This window comes from Notolepis coatsorum, assembly GCF_963971535.1.
Source record: "Notolepis coatsorum genome assembly, chromosome: 15".
Taxonomy (NCBI): domain Eukaryota; kingdom Metazoa; phylum Chordata; class Actinopteri; order Aulopiformes; family Paralepididae; genus Notolepis; species Notolepis coatsorum.
Window position 1 is genome coordinate 102,381,441 of NC_140179.1, and position 25,662 is coordinate 102,407,102.

General features: G+C 47.2%; 2 protein-coding genes across 6 annotated transcripts in view; one reads left to right on the forward strand and one right to left on the reverse strand.

Moving 5' to 3' along the window:
* pphln1 (periphilin 1) overlaps window positions 1-6,616 on the forward strand; it is a 111,050-nt gene extending 104,434 nt beyond the window's left edge. For all 5 annotated transcript variants that reach the window (XM_084330633.1, XM_084330632.1, XM_084330636.1 and 2 more), the window contains one exon: window positions 5,637-6,616. In XM_084330633.1, coding sequence (XP_084186759.1) covers window positions 5,637-5,834 — 198 coding nt within the window. In that variant the 3' untranslated portion in view covers window positions 5,835-6,616. The remainder of the gene's footprint in view (window positions 1-5,636) is intronic.
* Window positions 6,617-7,577: 961 nt separating this feature from the next.
* Window positions 7,578-25,662, reverse strand: part of LOC311241901 (prickle-like protein 1) — a 28,610-nt gene continuing 10,525 nt past the window's right edge. The window contains exons 3-8 of the mRNA XM_084330846.1: window positions 23,071-23,184; window positions 20,893-21,030; window positions 13,839-14,042; window positions 12,464-12,650; window positions 10,523-11,596; window positions 7,578-9,744 (exon numbers count right to left, since the gene is read on the reverse strand). Of these exons, the coding sequence (XP_084186972.1) occupies window positions 8,681-9,744; window positions 10,523-11,596; window positions 12,464-12,650; window positions 13,839-14,042; window positions 20,893-21,030; window positions 23,071-23,184 (2,781 nt within the window). The 3' untranslated portion in view covers window positions 7,578-8,680. The remainder of the gene's footprint in view (window positions 9,745-10,522; window positions 11,597-12,463; window positions 12,651-13,838; window positions 14,043-20,892; window positions 21,031-23,070; window positions 23,185-25,662) is intronic.

Here is a 25,662-nt window from a genome sequence, read left to right on the forward strand (position 1 = left end):
ATGTTCTCCCCCCGCTCTCTCCTCCATGAGCTCAATGTAACGCGGAAGTGCAGTGGTCTATATAAGTGCAGTGGTCTATTGGTCTCTGCCTTGTTAGCAGGAAAGACCACTTTTCAATCAGCGCCAGAGGTCGCTGTTTACCGTGTCGCTTTAACTCATTCAGCGCTAGGGGACGTTGTTTACCTTCTGGGTAGAATGCCATCGCTTTGTTCAATGGGGAGAAAGCCAAACATGCAAGTGCTTAAAATATATGAAATATTATAGCTATGGATCTAAACACCGTCGATTGTCAGTGAGTTGCTTCTGGTCAACATGCAAAAAACAGGGGCGCCCAGGTGGTGCAGTGGGCAAGGCACTCACCACCAATGCTGGAGACGCTGGGTTCGCGTGTTCGATCCCAGCTCTCCACATTGTTTTCAGTTTGGCTGGTCGTCCGCATTAATACAATTGGCAGTATTAGAGGGTGGGAAAGCTGATGGGTGGGTCCTGGGTGTTGTAAACAGAAAAATACTCCTACAGTTCGGTCGGGGCGCCTGCACAGCGAGGGTAGGATCTGGAGAGAGGTAGTGCGACCTTCCACACGTTACACTCTCCCGGTGAGAATCTGCGCTGCCAGGCTGGCTGCACATGTGTCGGAGGAAAGCATGTGACAGTCTCCGGCCTCCCGGACCAACAGTAGGGGGGGTGCGCAACAACCAGGAAGAGGGTTGGGAATTGGCATAACGACTAACAGTGGGATGGGAGAAAAATTGGAAAAATAGGAGAAAAAAAATACATGCAAAAAAACAGATTGTTTTTTCATCCGTACATTTCCGTTTTATACCGTTTTGAATAGGAGTATAGTTTGGGTGATTCTTAGTAATCCCAGGAAAAGACGCGAAAATAGCCCTTTAGTGAAATCCAGTTATCACGTTGTAATTTTTCGCCTGATTATCGAATCTTCCTGAAATCAATGGGTGCATTTATGCATCGTTGTAAGCGCTCGTCCTGCCGGAGTATTTAAACCCCGCCCGCACGGCTCAGCTCGGCCCAGAAAACAAACTACATCGTTTCAAATGGAGTGCAATAGCGGCCGAATGCGTTAGAGGGCGGTATTGACCGTCTGCCAGCTCAGACACATTCAGAACAGTATGTACAGGCTGCCCCGATGAATTATGAATGGCAATAGCGAATAAAAGAAATAACGATAGAAAACCCGATTTTTCTCAGGTTTGGCGCACAAGCGTCGGCGAGTTAACCCGGCTTTATTCGTGCGTGGCGTCCAATGATCTTAATCTTAAATATTTGTGTATAAATATAAATAATGGGTTTATAAAAAGGGTTACAATTCCTACATGGCTCTCCTGATATTGATATAAACTCCTTGAAATTGAAGCTGAAAGTCTGCACTTTAATCTCATATCCATTGTTCCACTTCAAATCCAATGTGCTTGGAGTACAGCGCCAGAACAACTAAACGTGTTTTCATTGGACTCAGACTTGCAGACTGCAGTGTGTGTGTGTGAGTGTGAGAGAGAGGGAGAGAGAGAGACCTTAGTTTTGAATCCACGTGGGAAAGTTCATTCCTGGGATAAAGGGTGATGACTGATACATGGCGTGTCTGACAGCTGCTGTATGGGAACCCGTCCTGGATGTGTCCTGAGGCGACTGGCTACCTGCTTGTATTGCTCCCTGAAAATGCAACTTACAGCAAAAATGTAAATAACAGTCGTGCAGCAGATTTTTTTTTTTACTGTGGTACTTTCCCTCTGTGGTATTCTCCCACTGTGCTCCTTGTCGGTGCATGTTTTGAGCTGTTAAAAATACCCTGGCTATTCTACAAAGCAGAGACACGGTTAACACGAAGGATCTGACTGATTTGTGTGGTTTCAGGGTTGCTGCAGCAAATTCACTTAATTTCAAATCCGTTCAAAATGTAAACCGAAGCTGCAGTTAATTTGCTGATGGGCTGCCATTCAAGCTGTTATTTGGCAATAGGTATGACTGAGCGATGCTCTGTTGTAAATGTTATTGCATATTTTTATTGAACTATTTTATCACACTTTTTACTCTGTCTGTTCTGTTCTATTTTATTATTTTTAGTATTGCCTATTTTTAAACTGAATCAAACCGTACTTTTTTTACTCAGTCTATTCTATTTTATTATTTTTATTACTGAATGAAACTATAAACCGAGAGGCCTATTGGGAATTTGGGATGCTAGATCCTAATGTGAAAAACTGTGATTTATCTTACCGTGCTCTCTATCTTTTTTATGCTCGCTTATGCCTGTATTTTTTACAGCTGTGAAGCACTTTGAACTGCAATTTCTGTATGAAAAGTGCTATACAAATAAAGTTATTATTATTATTATTATTATAATGTGGAAGATAATCCACTTCCTAAAATGCCATGGATTGTAAGCCAGTGTGTCTCCAGCCCTGGTATGTTTTGTCAGTAGCAGGCCGTCTCTGTTGTTTTTACGAGGCATTGGGAGCTCGGTGTGAAGACGGCAGTTGCCACGCAGGATCCTTAACACCCCTCCTCCCCTCATTGTCTCTCCAACACCTGTTGGGAGCCTCGGAGCCTCGGAGCCTCTCCACCACCGAGCAAGGCTTTTATTGGTCCTCGTAGCGGCCGAGCTCTCGCTGAGCTCCGGGGCCGAGGTGTTGATGTGCCGCTGACACCGTGCTGTTTTAACACTGCGGTGAGCGGCTTGGGTTCAGCCACCTTGGTGTGTCTTTACACCTAGATGATGGTAGAACAGGAAGGAGCACTCTGCTCTCCTATAGTTCACCAGGTAGAACAGGAAGGAACACCCTGCTCTCCTATAGTTCACCAGGTAGAACAGGAAGGAACACCCCTGCTCTCCTATAGTTCACCAGGTAGAACAGGAAGGAACACCCCTGCTCTCCTATAGTTCACCAGGTAGAACAGGAAGGAACACCCCTGCTCTCCTATAGTTCACCAGGTAGAACAGGAAGGAACACCCCTGCTCTCCTATAGTTCACCAGGTAGAACAGGAAGGAACACTCTGCTCTCCTATAGTTCACCAGGTAGAACAGGAAGGAACACCCCTGCTCTCCTATAGTTCACCAGGTAGAACAGGAAGGAACACCCTGCTCTCCTATAGTTCACCAGGTAGAACAGGAAGGAACACCCTGCTCTCCTATAGTTCACCAGGTAGAACAGGAAGGAACACTCTGCTCTCCTATAGTTCACCAGGTAGAACAGGAAGGAGCACTCTGCTCTCCTATAGTTCACCAGGTAGAACAGGAAGGAACACTCTGCTCTCCTATAGTTCACCAGGTAGAACAGGAAGGAACACCCTGCTCTCCTATAGTTCACCAGGTAGAACAGGAAGGAACACCCTGCTCTCCTATAGTTCACCAGGTAGAACAGGAAGGAACACCCTGCTCTCCTATAGTTCACCAGGTAGAACAGGAAGGAACACCCCTGCTCTCCTATAGGTCACCAGGTAGAACAGGAAGGAACACTCTGCTCTCCTATAGTTCACCAGGTAGAACAGGAAGGAACACTCTGCTCTCCTATAGACGCCAGGTAGAACAGGAAGGAACACTCTGCTCTCCTATAGGTCACCAGGTAGAACAGGAAGGAACACTCTGCTCTCCTATAGGTCACCAGGTAGAACAGGAAGGAACACCCTGCTCTCCTATAGTTCACCAGGTAGAACAGGAAGGAGCACTCTGCTCTCCTATAGTTCACCACCTAGCTGCCAGGTAGAACAGGAAGGAACACCCCTGCTCTCCTATAGTTCACCACCTAGCTGCCAGGTAGAACAGGAAGGAACACCCCTGCTCTCCTATAGTTCACCACCTTGGCCTGTTGGTACTTTCTTTTTAACTTCTGAACTCCACATGGAAATGACCTCTTCTTCCAAGGTCTCGTGAAAGGTTTAGGAATTGCACTAAAAAGTTGGGGAGATATTATTACTGCTCAGTCCCAGTATATACACATATGACCAGACATTGTATGTTGCCTAGACCCAGTGTCATGTGACACATGCATCACTGAGCACAGGGTGACAGTTACCATCTTCCTGCACATTTACTTTTAAAACAACATTGTTCAACATTACACTTACTGTACACTTACTGTAGATTTCTGTATATTTTACTGTATATTTTATATTCGAATGTATACACATAACAGGAAATGTAAATCCCGGGCCGTATTTTATTCTTAGGCTTATTTTATTTAGGCTTATTTTTATTCTTATTGCGTGACTTGTTTTGTCTACCTACATCTTTACTGCAAGTGATTTCTTGTAGTGCCAAATTTCCCTCCGGATGAATAAAGTATTTCTATTCTATTCTATTTGTTATTGTGAAGAAAAATGTTCAGCTATTAAAGTGTAGTGGCCTAGTTGCCCTGCCACGATCAACATCATATTCGACATTAACAAAACATCTTTGCATCCAGTCAAGAATTCTTTATTTTGAAATCTGGAGGAACCCTGAAACTTTTGTTTATATTACTATTTAGTAATTTGTTAATCTGTGTGTTCCTCACAACACCTGTGCAATCCAACCTGGTTTGACCTCACCCACCTCTACCGGTTTATGAATCCATTATTTTAACTCTGCATTTCTTGGCGCTGTCAGGGAACAGCAAATTGTTTCGTTTTTTTTTACTCTGACAGGCAAGCAAGTATCGGCACCTTCAAATAACAATAGGAATGGTTTAAACTTTTAAAAAAAATTAAGATTCTTTTTTTTGGCATTTTATTGCTTTATTGGACCGACCCGGGAGAGAGGAAGGATGGGAGAAGATATAGGGTGGGGGGAGGAGGACATGCTGCAAAGGTCGCCGGGTCTGGGAGTCGAGCCTGGGACGTTGCACTGCAGCGCTCAAGGAATGGTTTAAACTTTACATAAAAAGTAAAAAACGAATACTATAAAATGTATCTATACCTTTGTCAAGTAACCGGCCTCGAGACGACGACCCCAGGGACGTGCGCTTGTCCTCGTGACTGCAGTTAAAAAAAAACCCGTTTACAGAATACGCATGAGCACCAACTCATATTCATCAGAGACGGTTTCTTCCCCAGAGCCGTCGCCACCTTGAACTCCAACAGGCACCGATAACTCACCCCCTCCCCCCCCTCCTCCCACACTGTGCAACATCCTACCCCCCCCCCATGTGCAATACACACCGTGCAACACCCACCCACTACCGTCTGACACTGTGATCGTTAGTTATTTTGTACATTGTATTGTAACATTGTTTTATTGTATAATATTTTATGTTTCTGTATAGTACTATTTATGTTTCTTGTATAGTATTTAATGTTTCTGTATAGTACTATTTATGTTTCTTGTATAGTATTTTATGTTTCTCTTTTATTACTTGTGATTTTATACCGCACCCTTTCACTGCCACACGACAGCCGGTTAACCCTTTCACTGTGACAATACAGAAGGTTAGCCCATTACTATCACACAACCGACGGCGATGCTCCATCATTAGCATCATTAGCTCCGCAAATCGGTTGTGTGATAGTAAAGGGCTAACCTTCTGTCGTGTGGCAGTGAAAGGGTTAAGTTTGAGTCCCAAATCTCATTGTATGCAAATATAATGATAATAATAAAGTACAATCTAATCTAATGTCGTCTTCTCTCGTTTCTCTCTTCCAGGTGTACCGTCAGGACTGCGAGACCTTCGGCATGGTGGTGAAGATGCTGGTGTCCAAGGACCCCGCCCTGGAGAAGCAGCTGCAGGTCCCGCTGCGGGAGAACCTGGGCGAGATCCGCGAGCGCTGTCTGGAGGACCTCAAGGTGTTCATCTGCGAGATGGACGTGATGGCACGGCATCCAGACCCTGCGTGTGTCTGAGACCCTTCAGTCACAGCAGACCCTCCTCCTCGCTGGATCACGTCTCGTCTCACCGACACACAGACCGAGACGTTGGCCTGTCGTGGTCTATTTGACTTGCGTTTTTAGTTTGTGGAGAGGGGAGACCGTTGTCGTCGTATAGGAATGCTGATTACAGGACATCTTGGACATCTTGATGCATTTCTGGATTTCTTTGGAGTCGTCAAAGTGACGGAGCCAGTACTGTCGAGTTCCGACTCTCCAGCGCAGCAAACTAAGGACTAACTGGACTTGGGAGAATGTTTCAGTTGGTTAAGCTCTCTTTAATTGTGGGGATAAACACAGTGTTAGCCTCATTTGAACACAACCTTTTAACAATTCATCACACGCCACTGAACTGTATATGAAGTACAACATTTCCTTTTTTACAAATTATAGCCTTCATTGAGTCTTTTTCAAACTAATTCTCACTGGGATTGATCCGTCTATCCCCAGAGTGGGCTAAGAAGCAAAGTATTACTTTGCGATTTATATGTACAATGTAAATTAGATTGTGGTTTTACATTTTTCTTTGTCTCAGATGTTTGACTTGGTTGCTGCAGCTAAATGCACAACAGTCTTGTATACGTTTTGGAAACACTTTTATGGAAATAACCCTCTCTTGCTATAGATAATTTGACTATAAAGTTACAGATTTATTTCATTTGTCATAGGATAAAAAATGCTTTAAAAAAAATAAAAATTATTTAAACTGATTTGAGTTTTGGAAGAAAAATAAATAAACAGAATTTGTATTTAATGTTTATATTTTCAGACCATGTCATTGTTCCTTCAGGAGTGCTTCCCATATATTTGTGATGGGGTACCCCGCAGATAGGAGGATTGATAACAATATAAAGTACTTAAATCCTCAAATTCCAGGCACAATCACAAATCCCTGAATTTGTATCCCGCTCAAAAACGTAAGGTAAGTCGGGGTTCGCACAAGGTCCTTGAAGTGCTTAAATTTGTTTAACAAGGTGCTTAAAGATATTTTGTTCATCCATGATAAAATAGTTCTGAATCAAGACATTTTTTTTTATCTAAAGTATTGGTTTTAAGCCATAAATATTGGATCCGATTTTCTTTTCAATAAAAAACCATTTAGCGGCTGGGTGGCGCAGCGGACATTGCGCTTGTCACCAACGCAAGAGACACCGGGTTCGACTCCGGCTGTCGGCGTTGCCTCCGGCTTGGGCCAGCCGTCATTACTAACTCAATTGGCAGAGTTAGCGGGTGGAAGTCGATGGGTGCTAATCTGGACGTTGTGGACAGCGACTCCTACAGGTCGGTTGGGGACGCCTGCACAGCAGAGACAGGAAGTGGCGGGGGTAGTGTGAGCCTCCCCCACGTTACACCTCGCCAATGAGAGTCCGCGCTGGCAGGTGAAAAGATGTGACAGGCTGCCTCCTCGTGTACCGGAGGGGACGACACGTGATGCAAGGCTTCTATCCTCCCGACAACCGGCCAGTGGGGGGCATATGCGAGCAACGTTCAAGACAGGGGAGGGGAGAATTGGCACAGTGGAATTGGGATGGGGGAAAAAGTGGATAAAAAAAATGTAAAATAAAAAACCATTTAAAAGTGAATTGTATCCTTTTAAAGGCCCTTTTAAAATGGAAAATGGTGCTTAGAAAAGTACTGTAAAGTCCTTGAATTTCATTTTGCAATGTATGTGGGAACCCTGGTAAGTAGAAATACGGGACATTTAAGTAAAACTTTGGAGAGAGTATTTATTAAAAAAGCTTCTTGTACATCACAAAGCATTTACTAGTTATGACAGCAGAGCAAGTGAATATCTGAATACGTTACAGAGGAGGAACTCTATGCCATGACTTATGTTTTGTACACCACCATTATGTTTTGTACACCACCATTATGTTTTGTACACCACCATTATGTTTTGTACACCACCATTATGTTTTGTACACCACCATTGTTGAGAATACACGTAATAGGAACAATAGCATTGCCACCAAAAGCCGGGGTGTCAATTCAGTTTCAATTCAATTGAATGAAAATGTGAATTAAAAACTACAAATCCTTAGCAAACAGTAAGACCATAACTTCTTAATTGTTTTTTTGAACAGGCTTAATAAACAACCTTGTACAAAAGAAATTTAGATATTTAGAATTCTAAAATCCACTTCCTCAATTGAGTTGAGACTTAATGGAATTGAACCCCAAACTCTTACCAGATAATATGGCACTTTAATGTCTACAATATGGTTGTGTGTGTAGTGGCACCATTTTGTTGAGCTTTTCATGAAACATTGACGAGGTCCGCTTGTTACCGCCTACAACCGCCAGACACTTTTAAACATTTATTTAAAGTAAACCAAAAGGTATAAAAAAATACCAGTATTAAAATCTTAACTTAACAATATATACATTATTATTATTTTGTACTATTAAATAATTATTTGGTTAGTCTCTAGAGATGCTACCTTGACTATCAACCTCTGTGTTTTACAATAGTGTTGTCATTTTAATGCACACAATGGTATACCTGCTGCGATACTTTCAACGGTTCGTAAAATATTGCAGAAAATCAAGCGTATTGCTGAATGTTAAAAATTAGCGAAGGAATATGATGAAATGTCTTTGCTCTTTAGGAGTTCCTGACTTCCTGTGCATCGTTTTGTGTCGCCTGTCCCACAACGTGACACCTATTCCAACGTCCAAGTGACCCGTCTCAAAGAAGAGAGGGGGCGGAGTTTGAGATGTGTCAATATCCTGGTTTTATTACAAATCCACCAGTAAAGGTCCGTAACGTTTTTTATTAGTGCTAGACGAGAAAATGTTCCACAATCCGGTCGCGGTCCTCGTTATGAGATGATACAGTTTTTCGCCCGGTGGCTCTTCCTGCGAGACGTCCGCGAGCCGTGAGAGGCCTGGGAGGAGGAGGGCAGCGCCGTGACCCTGGTGGGGTAGTCCTCAGCGTAGTACTGGTAGCGGCTGGCAGGGGGCCGGGGCTGCGGGATGGGCTGACCCAGGAAGTAGCCCTCCTCCTCGGAGTCGGAGGACGAGGACGAGCAGGTGGAGCACCAGTCGTCCTCGTCGCGGTACAGGCCCATGAGCCGCTCCACCCGCGGGTCCTCGCTGTAGTCGCAGCGCGTCTGGGGGGGATACTGTGCCGGCGGCGGCAGTCTGTGTTGTGACGAGGGCTGGTGGGCGAACAAGGCCCCGCCCTGGGGGTCCACCAGGCCACGTGGCGGCGGTGGCTGCTGGTGAGCCTCGAAGGGCCTCTGCGCCCGCTCCGAGGGCACCATGTGCAGGGCGTTGTCCGAGCGGGCTTTGCGGCTCCGGTGGTGTCTGCCCGGGTGGTGGTGGTGCTGCCTGCTGCGCCCGTGGTGGCTGGCCGGGCGCGGCGCCCCTCGCTGCTCTCTGCTGCCCGCCGGCTCGTCCAGACGGTACACCCTCCGCTGGGGACGCTCGCTCATGGGGTGTTGATGTCTGACGTCCACCTCGGGGACGCCGCCGCCACCGTAGCGTCCGTTATCCACCGTGTCTTCGGAGAACTTGACCATCTGAGGCGGCCTGGAGGCGGAGCGGCTCCTCCGGAGGGCCGGCGCCTGGAGGGGGGAGGGGGGGGAGGGGGAGACGTCCTCCTCCTGGTGCGGAGAGAGACCCCCTCCTGCCGCACCTCCCCTCATCACCACCTCCACCACCTCCTCCTCCTCCTCCTCCGCGGCTCTCTGGCGGTGCTCCAGCTCGGCGGTGAGGTCGATGGAGTCGGCGCTGTGGTGGAGCCGGGAGGAGTTGAGGGTCCCCATGTTGCTCATCTTGTCACAGGCGTCCGCCGAGGGCTCCTGTGGCTCCTGTGGCTCCTGGAGGCCGTGCAGCGAGTAGAGCGTCGCTCGGTCCTTACTGTCGCCGTCCACCGACGCACCTGAGAGACGGAGGGAGAAGATACGTTGATATTAGTGTTGATGATGATAATAATAATAATGCATTACATTTATATAGCGCTTTTCTAGACCGGCTCAGTGGCCTCGTGGGTAGAGTGTCCGCCTTGAGTTCGGGAGGCTGGGAGTTCAAGCCCCGGCCGAGTCATACCAAAGACTATTTAAAAATGGTACCCATAGCCTCCCTGCTTGACACTCAGCATCAAGGGTTGGTTTGGGGGGAAGTCCTTGCGACATACTAGCATCATGTCTAAGGGGTGTACTTGTACATCAAGCTGCCTCACACTACGGAAACAGGAGATAGGCTCCTGCCCCATGTGCCGTTACGGCTCGAGAACCATTGGTTCTCAAAGGCAACTCTAGACACTCAAAGAGCTCCCCACAATGTAGAGTAGAAATTGCCTCCTTCACCACCCCTGGTAGCACCCAACCTTGGGCTACACAGGCTCAATGACTACCATACACTGGCACCAGGCACACATCACACTACACAATGACTACCATACACTGGCACCAGACACACATCACACTACACAATGGCTGAACGGCTCAGGAGACAGGGATTGATATCAGCCAATTAAGGGGAAGGGATGATTAGGTGGCCTTGATGTCAGAGACCTGATTGGGAATTTGGCCAGGAACGTTGATGATAGGAATTCCTTATTTCTCTTACCAGTATTTTAATTATGGATTATTATAACTTGTATGGATCTGTTAACCAAATAAATCCCCAACAACACCCAGCAGTGGTTTCTCTCTTACCCGTGATGTTGGAGAGAGCCAGAGAGTCCATGGAGTCGCCCACCCCTTGCTCCGCCTTCCGCAGCTCGTCCGTGATGCACTCCAGGGAGTCCTCGTACCACTGGCGGGGGTCCAGCCAGAAGGCCTGTCTGTCCGCCGGCCTGCCCGTCCGGTCCTGCTCCTGCTGGTCCATCTCCAGCTCCTGGATCTTCCTGGCGCTGGCCGGGCCCGGGTGGCTCCCGTAGGCCGAGTCCCCGAGCCCGTCCTGGGACTGGGCCCAGTACATCTCGGGCAGGTGCTTCGTCTTGCTCATCAGCCCCCCGGGGCTGAGGCTGTCGCCGTGGGACGTGGGAGCGTACGCCTGGCCCCCCTGGGTGGGGCTGGTGGGGTTGGAGGAGGAGGAGGAGGACGCCGTGACCCCCATGGACGCCGTGTCGGGCTTCAGCCAGGGTTCGGAGACGCCTCCTATCTGCCTGCTCCTGTTGTTGCCCCCGGGGCTCGGAGCGTCCGGCGACGACGGCTGCTGTGGCGGCGGCGTGTGGAGCATGCCGCAGTCGCCGAACTTCAGCAGCAGCTGGGTCATGTAGTCGTCGTGCTGCGCCCACTCCGCGGGATCCTCCTCGCCCCCGGCCTCCTGCTCCTCCCTCTCCCTCCAGAACCGCTCCTCCTCCACGCCCAGCTGCGTCAGCTTGCGCCCCACGATGTCGATATCCCCCTCCTCCTCCTCCGCGTCCCCTCCTTCCCCTTCCTCTTCCTCGTACTTGTACTCCGAGGAGGACGGCGGCGGCTCGATGGGCGGCGGGTTGAACAGCTGCGACTGCCGCCACTGGTCGCCCCCCCCGCCGGGCCGGCTGCTCTTGCCCATGCGGACGCTGCGTCGAGACTCGCGGGAGCGCGGCGACTGGAAGGCGGAGTCGGACGAGTCCGAGGCCAGGATGTCCTCGCCCAGGCTGCAGGCCTTGGAGCAGTAGATGCGCCCCTGCTTGGGCAGGAAGGGGCAGCCCAGCAGGGAGGTCTTACACTGGGCACAGCAGAAGCACCCGTCGGTGGCGTGCCAGTGGACGCCCTCGTACGTCATCTGGGCGTGGTCCACGCCTAGAGAGGAGGGGGGGTGGCACGGAGGAGGGGACACTTGTGTTAATAATCATGTAACTTCACGGAAAGAGCGTTCTTATCTGCAGCGACAGAGGAGGGCTGGAGAGTAAAGGCTGAGACCACTTATCGATAACTGCATGAAATCGAGTGGCGTCACTTATAGTTTTTTTTGTGCATGTGTAAAAAATGTTTTATACTTTATACTATACTAAAATAGTAGGTATTGTGGCTTGTTTTAGTTAAAACATCCCCATTGCATGTAAATTCAGTTGAATAGACCTATCTCAAACCCTGCCCTCTTTTCTTGATCCTCCAATCACAACTGTCGCTTTGTTTGTCCGAGGCAAGCGACAGTTGTGATTGGAGGATCAAGAAAAGAGGGCAGGGTTTGAGATAGGCATTCAATAAGCAGTGCACTCCTCCATCACAACCAGAGACCGCGACTATAACATGAGAAGGATCACTGTGGTCGTTTTGAATGGGGAAATATGTAACACTAGTAAAGATGGTGGCAACGACAAAGAATTGCTGGAAAAATAAACATAAATTAGTTGTTTAAATAATTTAAAAAAATTATAATAATAATAATAATCATTTTAAATATTGATATATATTGAATATATAAGAATATTGAAACTTTCCAAAAGTTGAACTAGTTTCAACTTTGGGCGCTGGGAGCGCTCCGCCCCAAAAACACTGGCCACCGAGAGCGCTAAAAAAACGCGAGGCGCGGCACTGGGAAAAGGAGCGCACCTGTCGCACCTGTAGCATAGAAATGAATGACAGAAAGGAGCTGACGACTCATAAAACGTCCGCTATGGACACAAGCCCTACGCAGAGCTTTGAGAGAGAGAGCCAACAACTCACCGATGTTCTCGCCGCAGGCCTCGCAGTACTCGGCGTAGAGCGACTCGAAGCAGCCGCAGCAGTAGGGCCCGCCGTCCTTCATGATGTAGCGCTGGCCGCCCAGCATGGTCTCGCACTCGTAGCAGGCGAAGTGCTTCATGTGCCAGTGGCGCCCCTCCGCCTCGGTGCACTCGTCAGCGAAGATGATCTGAGAGGGAGACGCGTGAACAGAGAACCGTTAGGATACAAGGAGAACATGGTCGTGTGTGTGTACAGAGAACCATTTTACTATTTACATGTTGATGATACATAACTCATTATGAACATTTCAGCACAGAGATTTTACAAAATTATTATACCAGTTGGTCAGTAACATCAAGAGGGATTAACACACGATCTTGCAAATAATATTCCTAGTACTGTTACTGTTTTAATTTTTTTTACTCTGGGCATTAAACAAACCATTGTCAATCGGCAACAACGGTTAGTGGATTTAGAATCTTTCCAGACAATTTGACTTTTAACACCCGTGGTAGATCAGGTACGACTGAACACCTGTTGTTAATTTCAAGCCTTGCTGCTCCTACTACTACTAGTACTATTATTACTACTACTACAACTACTACTACTACTACTACTACTACTACTACTACTACTACTACTACTACTATTACTAGAACTACCACCACTACTACTACTACTACTAGTAGTACTATTATTACCACTACTACTACTACTACTACTACTACTACTACTACTACTACTACTACTACTACTACTACTACTACTATTATTACTAGAACTACCACCACTACTACTACTACTACTACTACTACTACTACTAGTACTATAATTACCACTACTACTACTACTACTACTACTACTACTACTACTACTACTACTACTACAACTACCACCACTACTACTACTACTACTACTATTACTACTATTATTACTAGAACTACCACCACTACTACTACTACTACTAGTACTATTATTACCACTACTACTACTACTACTACTACTACTACTACTACTATAACTACCACCACTACAACTACTACTACTACCATTACTACCACCACTACTACTACTACCACTACCACTACCACTCGCCTCGACTACTGCAATGCCCTTTACACGGGCATCGACAAATCCTTGCTTCGCCGCCTACAACTGGTGCAGAACGCAGCCGCGCGCCTCCTCACCAAAACAAAAAAACATGAACATATCAGCCCAGTTTTGGCCTCGCTCCACTGGCTGCCTGTCCGCTTTAGGATCTTAAATTACTACTACTGCCACTACTCTACTACTACTACCTACTACTACCACCACTACTACTACCACCACCACCACCACCCCCTCCTCCTCCAGCTACTAGTTAAGCAGCACCCACCTCGTCGCAGGCGGAGCAGCGTGGTTTGAGCAGCTCGGCGTGGTGCCGGCCACAGTGGATCTTGCCGTTCTGGTAGAAGTAGATCAGATCCACGAGCAGCTCCTGGCAGGTGGCGCACGCAAAGCATGCCGGGTGCCAGCAGGGGCCTGGTCCCGCTCTGGACGCAAAGACGGCCGTCTCCCCTCCGCTGATGCCTCCGCCACACTGGGAACACAAACCACAACGCAATGGTTACGAACAACACGACCAGGAAGTCTATTCAAAACAGATGTGCGGTGCTCTGTCGACGCAACGCTGGTGGTGAGAGAAATGTTGAGGGTGTATTCAAATTAGTGTTGTCAAGAATACCTTTATTTTTTTTATCTAATTAATTCATAATAAATGAATCGCATATATCAATATTTGCGGTGATAAGCATTTAAAAATATTTCGCCATATGCAATAATGGCCGTAACAATAAAAACATGACCTAATATGCATTTAATTGAGGAAATACAAATCTGAAATATTCTGGGGGGAAAAGGACAAGAAAAAGTAGTGGGATTTTCTTAAATTCAATTTTATTCTCAAATCCTTCTGTTTTTTTTCCATATCATATTTTCAGGATTTTTTAAGCCATTTTACCGTTTTTTACGACCCAAGCGGGTTTTAATGTGTTTTAACAAAGGACTTATTGTGGTCCCTGCAGGTAGGTAGGCATAGATCATGTAGTCTATGTACCCTCATGTTATTTAATGTGGTCCCTGCAGATGGGCATAGCCATCATGTTATTTAATGTGGTCACTGCAGGTGGGCATAGCCATCATGTTATTATTTGCCGATGGAATGACCTAATAAGGATCGCAGCCAGTCGAGCGTGCCCGCAGCCTGCTCTCGCCACCCAGAGTGAACCTGGATCTGTCTAACTGCTGCTTCCAGTTATATTATAGCCCAGTTGGTCATCTGTTGTACGTTTTCAAGCTTTTAAACGCTTCCGCCGGTTGAATCACGGATCACTTACAACACGGCTTCATCGTCTCATCAGAAGCCACGTGGATTACTGGCGGACAATCCCACCGTATAACGGGTGAGCGTGAATGCATGCGTGGCGCTGCGTACAAACACAGCTGATGCAGTGCTCCCTGTCGGCTGTGTGTGTGTGTGTGTGCAGCATAGTGTGTGTGTGTGTGTGTGTGTGTGCAGCACGGTGTAACCTAAAGCTCCCACTGAGTGGAGAATGCAGGCAGATGCCTGGAGACAGACAGGAGAAATGAGAGAGACCTGTCTGGAAGAGGACCAGCATCCTAGTGACAGCTTTGCCCTGAAGCCCATGGGCCATGATGGTGTAGAATTATGTTTTTATGAAACATGTTTAAGGGTTATCTTTTCCTATAATTAATTAATCAAAACCAACGTGTTATTTCTGACAGGCCTAATTCAAGTCAAAGCCGTGTCAGTAGTGTAGTCAGTCACCAGTTCGACCTCCTCCCCCGCCCCGGAACATTTGGCAATATCTTGAGCGGGGGGGAAATTAATGAGTAACGCTCTCGTCTCTCTAAAATAACTGCAGTGGTGGGGGGGGGGGGGGGGGGGCCCTTGTGCAAGGCGTCGCCCGCGCCCTACCAACTGTGCCAGCAGAGCTCCGAGAGATTTATTAGTCACATACACACACGAGACATGTAGTGGAATGAAGGCGGCCGTGCCAAAAAAATACAAATAATGATAGACTAAAATAGAATAGATAATAATAGAGATGATAAAAGGTACTAAGATCAAATACAATACAAGGCTAAGCTTACGAATTAACTCAGTCCTATATACACGCTCACACACTAGCAGCCACTTTAACACTCATGCCGCACACACGCACACTTATGGCCAAGAGGAAAGGCCACTTTAAATTAGTATAACAACAGGAACAGTGTATTGCACTACTAAAGCTACCTAGCATGTCCTATATGCTCTGTAAATACTATGTACAGATACCGAGATGGCACACCATGTTACCTGTTTATTGCACTGTTGTTTTTTATTGGATTCTATTATATGTTGTACCACTGTATTTTTATTGGATTCTATTATATGTTGTACCACTGTATTGCACATCGTCGCGGGCAAGACCACCCGCATTTCATTGTATACTTGTATGCCGTGACAATTAAAACTCTTGACTTGACTTGACTTGACTATACACTACTCTACAATATACAGTTATGCTATATGTAACTATACTAACTATACTATACAAAAACACACAGTTATGTGACCAGCAGTAGAGGGCTGTACTGAACCGCCCCCCCGGGGCTAACGTACTGTGTGGTGTAACTGTACGTGTGTGTGTGTGTGTGTGTGTGTGTGTGTGTGTGTGTGTGTGTGTGTGTGTGTGTGTGTGTGTGTGTGTGTGTGTGTGTGTGTGTGTGGAGCAGGGCATTGATGCAAGAGAGTGTGTTCAACCATACCAGGCTCAAATACATACGGGCAGATCTATCTACACTCCGAATCCCGATTCCTAATTCCACACTGGCATCATGCATGCACCATGATGATCATATTCATACAGATGGGAGGATTATTATTAAAGAGGACTGTTTATTCAAAACAGAATTTATTACCCCTCCTGCTAATACCTCAGTTTGGCGCGGGGGGGGTCTTCAAACACAAGGCCACGTAAACAACAGGCGATCATAACTGTGTAGGTGTGAATGGAATATGATCTAGAGGCAAAACAGATCTATGGTCCTTGACGCCTTGTGGTCGCGCCGGTAATAGAACGTAAACACAGCGTGTCATGGTCGTACTGTAGCCGTCAATGGAACACGATCGGGAGTCCAAACGGACCTGTGATCCTCTTCGTTGACGGCCTTGTGGCCACACCGCTAATAATAGAACATAAACAACAGTTGATTGTGACGAGGGATCTACTGAACAATGTTGAAGCACGTTCCTCTCCATGCCACCCACCCAAGCAGCCCGTTAACCCTTTCACTGTGACAATACAGAAGGTTAGCCCTTTACTATCACACAACCGACGGCGATGCTCCATCATTAGCATCATTAGCTCCGCAAATGCGGAGCTAATGATGCTAATGATGGAGCATCGCCGTCGGTTGTGTGATAGTAAAGGGTTAACCTTCTGCCGTGTGGCAGTGAAAGGGTTAATCGTGTGAAGTGGCACCGAGGTGAGTGGCAGCCTTCCTTAGCAGCTCCCGCCTCCCTCTACTTTTTACCCCCTATTTGCCCCATAATGCACATGTCCAGAGTTAATTATATTGATTTGTTATATTGTTTACACTGCTTTTTTTATTCTATTTTATTTGTACCTCTTCACTGTACTATACTTATGTCATCTATACCCCCCCCCCCTCCCCTCCCCCCCCCCCATGCTGCTATGATGCCTGAATTTCCCTAAGGGGATCAATAAAGGAATATCTTATCTTAACATCATCAGGCGCCTCTGATGCTGAGCGAGAATACATGTTATGACCGTACGGGGGGGGGGGGGGGGGCCCCTACTGTACTTTATTTGAGGATACTTCACATGTATTTATTCCATGATTCCATGTGTGTATGATTTCACATTTGTTAAAAAAAATTATATATATATATAATCAGATGTAATTGTCATGGTATCATATTATCTCATGTAATTGCATGCAGCTCGTGTCACATGACACGAGACACCATGAAAAGGACACGCGTGAAATAATATGTTGTTGTTTTTGTTTTTATGTGGAATGAACTGTTCGAAACACACTAGGTTTGTTCTTCTCACCAGAGGGCCACAGGTGAGGAGGATGTAATCAACGACTACACAGCCTCTCTCTCCCGGGAAAATGAATTATTCAAGAGGTTTTTCAAAGTAGGTCGTCTTGAACCGAGCGGTCAAGGGAAGAAGAATAGGTTGGCCTTGGTCTCCGAGATCAAAGATCAAAGATCATGTGACTCTAGGGGGGGAAGGTGTGGGGGGGGGGGGGGGGGTCGCCAGAGCGCGTCGTCTGAACACGCGGTCACGAGTCTTTATATAACCCGGGGGGGGGGGGGGGGGGGGGGGGGGGGCTCAGAGATACTGTGGGTCAGGCTATGGGATATAGACGACAGCTGTTAACTATTATGATCACAGCGGAGCACAGCGGCCTTGGACACAGGGTGTCGTGTGTCCCCCGGAGCTACAGCGGTGTGTGTGTGTGTGTGTGTGTGTGTGTGTGGGTGTGTGTGTGTGTGTGGGTGTGTGTGTGTGTGTGTGTGGGGGGGGGTGTCGTGTGTCCCCCGGAGCTACAGCGGCACGAAACCAGAGCTGGACGGAGGGGGTGTGTGTGGATGTATGGTGCATGTGGGTAGGCGAGTGGTGTGCAGTAACCGTGTGTGTGCGTGCGTGCGTGTGTGTGTGTGTGAGTATGTAAGGATTAACAGTGTATATGTGTGTGTGTGTGTGTGTGTGTATGGACATCTGCGCGCATGTGTGAGTACATATGTACTGTATGTATTTATTATGTATGACAGGTATTCCTTCATACGTGCATGTGTTTCTGCGTATATGTGTGTGTATGCACGCACAATCATTACGTCCCTGCGTGTGTGTGTGTAGGTGTGTGTGATAGCAGCAGGCTACATCTGTTGTCCAGTAGGATTAGCCTGTTCTTCTTCTTCTGTGGTGTTTTAGTTCATTAGATGATTTTTGCAGAGACGTCTCACTCCACCAGACCGGCACCACCCCTGGTCACAGGAAGTAGGCTCTCCTAGTAGCTGCTGCTCAGGCCTGGCCCTCCTGGAGGCCTTCTGGTTGGTTCCATCCAGTCCCAATGGTTCCACTGTTAGACCCTGGTAGGTCTCTCAGTAGAATATCATATTTAGAAGAAATAAATTCCTAATATATATTTTTTATAAGTTACGATTCAATGTCCGATATTATCGGCCGATATCGGCATTAAAATGTGATATGGGAAAATATCGGTTTACATTTTTTTTTATATATTTCTATAGAAATGATGTCCGATATTATCAGCCTACCGATATTATCGGCCGATATCGGCATTAAAATGTGATATCGGTTGATATCGGTATCGGAAATTAAGAGTTGGACAATATCGGTATATCGGTAAAAAAGGCAATATCGAGCATCCCTAGTTACGAACCAACTTACTACTACCTACCAACCTAGGTTGATCCTAGGGCAGGTTGGGAAGGTTGTTTTAAACGTTTAATCTGTTATTACAGATTCAGTTGATTTAGGACACCGTGTGTTAAACAGTTAAAGATCAAACCTTTCACAGCCTTATTATTATTAAGCCACACAAATCGTTTTCTCTCGGATCTCGCTGAACAAATCCAGCTATGTTGCTACTAGGGCTGACCTCGACTAGTCGACCAATCGATCGAAATGAGCCTCAGTCGACTGCCAACCTCTTAGTCGAATGCAAAAAAATTTAAAAGTATAATATATATATATATATAATTTTTTTTATCATTCTTTCCAAAAGAAAAGAGGCCTAGAAGCGTGGCTAACGCTAATGGCACGCATACCAGAGGCTAACTGCCCAAGAAAACAGGCACAGAGGCACTGAAAGAGGATAATAAATTATAATAATAATGTTTATAATATCTTTAACTTTTTCTTTTGCATTCGGGGGGGGGGGGGGGGGGGGGGGGGGGGGGGTAGTCGACTACCAGTCGACTATCTGCAAATGTTGGCCAATCAAAGTCGACTATACAAATCCTTAGTCGGGGACACAGGCCTGGTTGCTACTATAGTACCAGGGATTAATTTAACGAGGGTCATTTTCAATTCGATTGATTGATTCCAAATAGAAATAGAAATGGGCCCCGAATGCGTCCGATAGCCCGTTCACTCTCACTTATAATAACAACTTAGACACGACAACAACCGTCTCACGCGTAAGTCTGATATCCAAGTCAACCCTTTCACTGCCGCCGCACTACCAAAACGGTTAACCCTTTCACTGCGACAATACACAGAAGGTTAACCCTTTCACTGCCACACAACAGCCGGTTAACCCTTTCACTGCCACACGACAGAAGGTTAACCCTTTCACTGCCACACGACAGAAGGTTAACCCTTTCACTGCCACACGGCAGAAGGTTAACCCTTTCACTGCCACACGACAGAAGGTTAACCCTTTCACTGCCACACGACAGAAGGTTAACCCTTTCACTGCCACACGACAGAAGGTTAACCCTTTCACTGCCACACGACAGAAGGTTAACCCTTTCACTGCCACACAACAGCCGGTTAACCCTTTCACTGCCACACGACAGAAGGTTAACCCTTTACTATCACACAACCGACGGCGACCGTCGGTTGTGTGATAGTAAAGGGTTAACCTTCTGTCGTGTGGCAGTGAAAGGGTTAAAAAACAGAAGATAGGTGTTCCTGTAACTGTGAGCTATAGTTGAACGCAGCCCCACGTCTCGCCTCCGGACGCTCCGCTGCCTCCCTCGGTTCACTGGGTTCACAAAGCGTCACAAGTCGCCCGTCGGCCTCCAGGCTCTGTTTCCCAAAACGGATCGGCGCGCTGCCACGCGTCTCGAGCGGCGGCAGGAAATTGGCCGCATTCCTGGTGGCGGCCGACCGCTCCACTACTCACTGCCTGAGCGTGAGCCGCCTCATTTCCTCACTTCCTCCCCCCCCGGGCCTAATGAGGACGTTTGTGTCCGTGATTAAAAAACCTTCGAATTAGCCAATCAGGATGATCGGGCTGCAGGCTGGGATAGGAAAGTGGGCGTCGGTAACGCTTTTTTTCGGTTAAAGCTTTATATAAATAGCTCCAGGCCCCAAATCCTAGTTTTCCTGTAACTTGTAGTTCACTATCTATTTCCAAATGCTTATGTCAACTAGGCATGGTGTGTGTGTGTGTGTGTGTGTGTGTGTGTGTGTGTGTGTATGTGTGTGTGTGTGTAGGTGTGTGTGTGTGTGTGTGTGTGTATAGGTGTGTAGGTGTGTGTGTGTGTGTGTGTGTGTGTATAGGTGTGTAGGTGTGTGTGTGTGTGTGTGTGTGTGTGTGTGTGTGTGTGTATAGGTATGTGTGTGTGTGTGTGTAGGTGTGTGTGTGGTACATACATGTTGGCAGCGGGTGTGCTGCAGGGCCCGGGGCAGGATCCTGGGCGTCCCTCTGCCCAGCGCCTCTCTCTTCCTCTGGGCACTGAACATCAGAAGCTCCCTCCTCTCCTCCTCGCTCAGGGCATGGCAGTACCGCACCTGGGGGAGGGAGGGGGAGAGAGAGAGAGTTATTGCTGCTATGGGAGAGGAGGGTATAAGGGAATAAGGGAGAGAGAGAGAGAGGGGGTGGAGAGAAGGAGAAAGAGAGGGAGAAAGAACAAAAAAGAGAAAGTAACGTTGTGATGAAGATGGACGGACGGAGAGAGAGAGGGAGAGAGAGAGAGAGGGGGGGGGTGGACCATGGACCATAGGCCGAGAGTAGATAGCGAGGAAAACCAAGAAAAGAGGGTGATTGAGAGAGCGAGAGAGAGAAGGGAAGAAAGACGTGGGGGACGTTTCGATGGAAAATAACTAAAAAAATAAACAAACACATTGGCGTCGTCACCCGAACTTTCATCTTCACCAGCAACTTTCGCAGAGTATCTCAAAACACGCTCCTTATACGGGGCAGGAAAAGGGTTCGATTTAGGCTAAGTGCCCCTTAGGCTGCTACGTCAAGAAGGATACACAAACTCTTTGTGTTTACAGGCGGTGAAGACGGTGAATCCTAACAAACATCGGCGAGCTATCACGCGGCCCTCGCTCGCACGCACGCACATAACAAAAACAGAAGAGAGAGCGCTTGTCCTAAAACAACAGTTATGCCAGGAATCTGTTTACCGCCTTAGAAGAACTGGGTGCAGCGCTTTTTTACATCGATCACCTGGAATTGTTTAACGTGGTGCCGTGGCCTCGCTCCTATAGGTTACGTGTTTCATTGTTTCGTGTCGTTCGTTCATCGTTTCCCCCTTTTATTTTGAAATGACTCGCCTCCTGATCTCGTTTCAGATACTTTCACTTCCTGCCCCTTGTTGTGTGTCTCCCGCCTGTGTGGTCGTCTGCCCCGCCCCGATTAGTTTCACCTGTGCCTCGTTATCCCCCCCCCCCCTCCCCGGTGTCTCCCCCTTAGTGCCAGTTCGTCTCCCGCCTTGTTCCTGGTGTCTGGTGGTGTTGACCTCTGCTTTGTCTTCTCCCGGCTGGATGTTGTTTGCCCAGATCTTCTGACTGACTCACAGTGTGTGCACTCACTGAACCTCTGCTGAAGTAAAGACCGCTTTTGATCCAAGATTTCTGTCCCTCTCGACAGTCGTGCAAGTGAGGCCTCTCGCCGGTCCTTACAAGAAGAATGACTTCTTGGTTTTGTATACTGCGCACTTTTCTGTCGTCATACTATATCTGTCATATCTCAGCTTTTTGTGGATTTTCCCCTTTTAGCCATGTGCAATCTTTGTAATAAAGGTATAATGGCCACCCCTCCCCCAACACACACACACATTACCCAACCCCCTCTGATTAGCCCCGCCACCCCACCCACCTCCCAATTTCAACTCTTAACCCTTCCACTATCACACCACAGAAGGTTAACCTTTCACTACCACACTACAGACGGTTAAGTGGTAGTGAAAGAAGGGTTAACCTTATGTAGTGTGGTAGTGAAAGGGTTAACCCTTTGGTAGTGTGGTAGTGAAAGGGTTAACCCTTTGGTAGTGTGGTGGTAGTGAAAGGGTCACGAAAAACGAGCGCTGAAACACAACTCGGGTTTGCAAACATAAGTGATGGGTTTTACACACTAATGAAGTCACCGCCAGAGAAGACTGTCACACAAGGTTTACACGTCAGAGGATTCTTTTGTGAACGCAGAGTGACCTGTTTTGCAGCCGCTATAAAACCCACTTGGCGCTTTGGCCGTTTGACGTCGAGCATAGTCAGCAAACCCCTCCCCCTCCTGAGCCCCACCAGCAGTCTACTATTATTACTAATACTGCTGTGGGAGGGGGTTACAGTTCAATAACATGGAATCATAGGTGAGTATACTGTAGAGGTGAAAATGTTTGACTACCCAAATTATCTCCTTTCTTTCTTTCTTTCTTTCTTTCTTTCTTTCTTTCTTTCTTTCTTTCTTTCTTTCTTTCTTTCTTTCTTTCTTTCTTTCTTTCTTTCTTTCTTTCTTTCTTTCTTTCTTTCTTTCTTTCTATCTTTCCTTTTGATAAAAGCATCCACTAATACCTGTCTCTCTCTCTCTCTCTCTCTCCTCCATACCTCGTTGTCATGTGGGGGCAGTTGGTGGAGGAGTTGTCGGATGCGATGCTTCTCTCCTGGACTGTTGACGTACGGCACCTTTTCCTCCGGAAGACCAGAGAAATACAGCTGGACCTGAGAGAGAGAGAGAGAGAGAGAGAGAGAGAGAGAGAGAGAGAGAGAGAGAGAGAATTAGAGAATTCCATATCATACCATACCATATCACAATAAGTGACAGCCCTAGTTTGCAGACAGACAAAAGCAGACCTGAAAGAGCTAAGTCTTAATGGTCCTACAGACACAGACACGCACGCACGCACACACACACACACACACACACACACACACACACACACACACACACACACACACACAGACACACACACACACACACACACAGACACACACACACACACACACACAGACACAGACACAGACACACACACACACACACACAGACACACACACACACACACACACAGACACAGACACAGACACACACACACACACACACACACACACACACACACACACACACACACACAGACACAGACACACACACACACACACACACACACACACACACACACACACACACACACACACACACAGACACAGACACAGACACACACACACACAGACACAGACACACACACAGACACGCACAGACACACAGACACACACACACACACACACACACACACACACACACACAGACACAGACACAGACACACACACACACACCAGTGTCTGCTGAGCTGGCAGGAGCTGCCAGTGACCATGAAGGAATGCCTTCACACACGGCTCATAATAGACCTGCTGTGATTCCTCAGCGAGCGAGTGCTGCTCAGGTAACTTTCTTTATACCGGGCTCCTGGCAGGTTCCTGGACGTGTGTATAATATAATACTACCACCATGCTGTTAATCTTGCGAAAAGTGACTTCCATTTGTGGTACATTGCGATGCTTGCTGGGATCATTTCTCCAAATAATACGAGGGAAAATGTTGACTTAACATTTTGACTTAATGGCGACAGACGTTTATGGAAGACTGCACATAAGTCTGCTAGGGGACTGTGTGTGTGTTAGTGTGTGTGTGTGTGTGTGTGTGTGTGTGTGTGTGTGTGTGTGTGTGTGTGTGTGAGAGATGTGGTTAATACACATGCATGTGTAAATGGTCTTAAAGTCAACAATGTTTATGGGGGTTTGAATGTGGGTATGTGTGTGCGTGCGTGTGTGTGTGTGTGTGTGCGTGCGCTCGCGCGCGTGTGTGTGTGTATATATCGTGCGTGTGCAGGCGTATGTGCAGAGTATGTGTGTCTCTCTGTGTGTATGTGTATGTGTATGTGTGTGTGTGTGTGTGTGTGTGTGTGTGTGTGTGTGTGTGTGTGTGTGTGTGTGTGTGTGTGTGTGTGTGTGTGTGTGTGTGTGTGTGTGTGAGAGTTAATGTGACAGGGGGTTTGAAAGATAAAAGGCCTGGTTTGGCTCCAGTTTGTTTAAGGGGTTTGGTTCGGTTGACTTCCCTTTGCTCTGGTCTGTTCAGCACTCCAGAACACAAATACTGTCAGGAGCTGGACATGACAGGAGGAGGGAGGGAGGGACGGAGGAAGGGGAGAGAAAGAGAGAGAGATAGACATAAAGAGGGAAGAGATAAGAGAAGAGAGGAGCAGGAAAGAGCAGAAAAGAGAAGAGGCTAGCAGGAATTCACAGGCCTGTGGGGTAAATACTGCTGATCTCAATCCAGTCGAGCAGGACTGGACCTCAACGTCTCCCCACATAGCAGAGACATCAAGGGACTGTAGTGGTTCATGTTTTAGTAGGGCTGAAACCACAGCCTCACAAGTATAGGCCATAAATATCTACCGTTGCTTAAAAACAGTAAAAGGGTTGGTGTGTATATCATTTGATCCAATGGGTATGCACTCTAATCTGAGCCTAGTGATTCATTGGTGGGTAGATACTTCACTCAAACTGTCAATTTGGCTGAGCAGTGGGCTCAGGGGTACACACACACACACACAGCGATTGTTCAGTCAAAAATGAATGCTCCAATCAGAACAATTTATTTGTCAGTGCACATTAAAACCTCTTAAACATTGGACGGCCCAAGCGCGAGCGCATGTCGCAGCACTTTGCCCTCGTCTGTCGGCTTCGGGCTGCGTTTTTCCTGATCAACCAATACATTGTTGGAAAGTAAAATTTGCCACCGTTCTATCGACACCCCACTCGACCTATTGCGCGCTTCCAATCTCGGGTTACAAGACCAAACAACCGACGTCATTTGACAAGCATTCGGACAAGTGACCACGTCCGGTTTGGCCTGGTCCTGAACCGGTCACCTCTGATGGTGAAAATGATTAACCGCCTTTGTTTGTAGCCAATGAAATTCTGGAGCCAACGGTATCCCATGCGAGGGTTGATCGGAATGACAAGGGGTGCAGAAGAAGACCAACAAGTTCTTTGTTTTGACTCGCAGTGGACGGCCATTTTGAATAAGCATTGACGGTAAACACACATTACAAAACAAAAAATGTGTAAAGCACTAATTGTCCGTGGAATTGTTATCAACTTTGGACCTGTACTAGATAAGACTTCAGGCTTTGGAACCGTTAT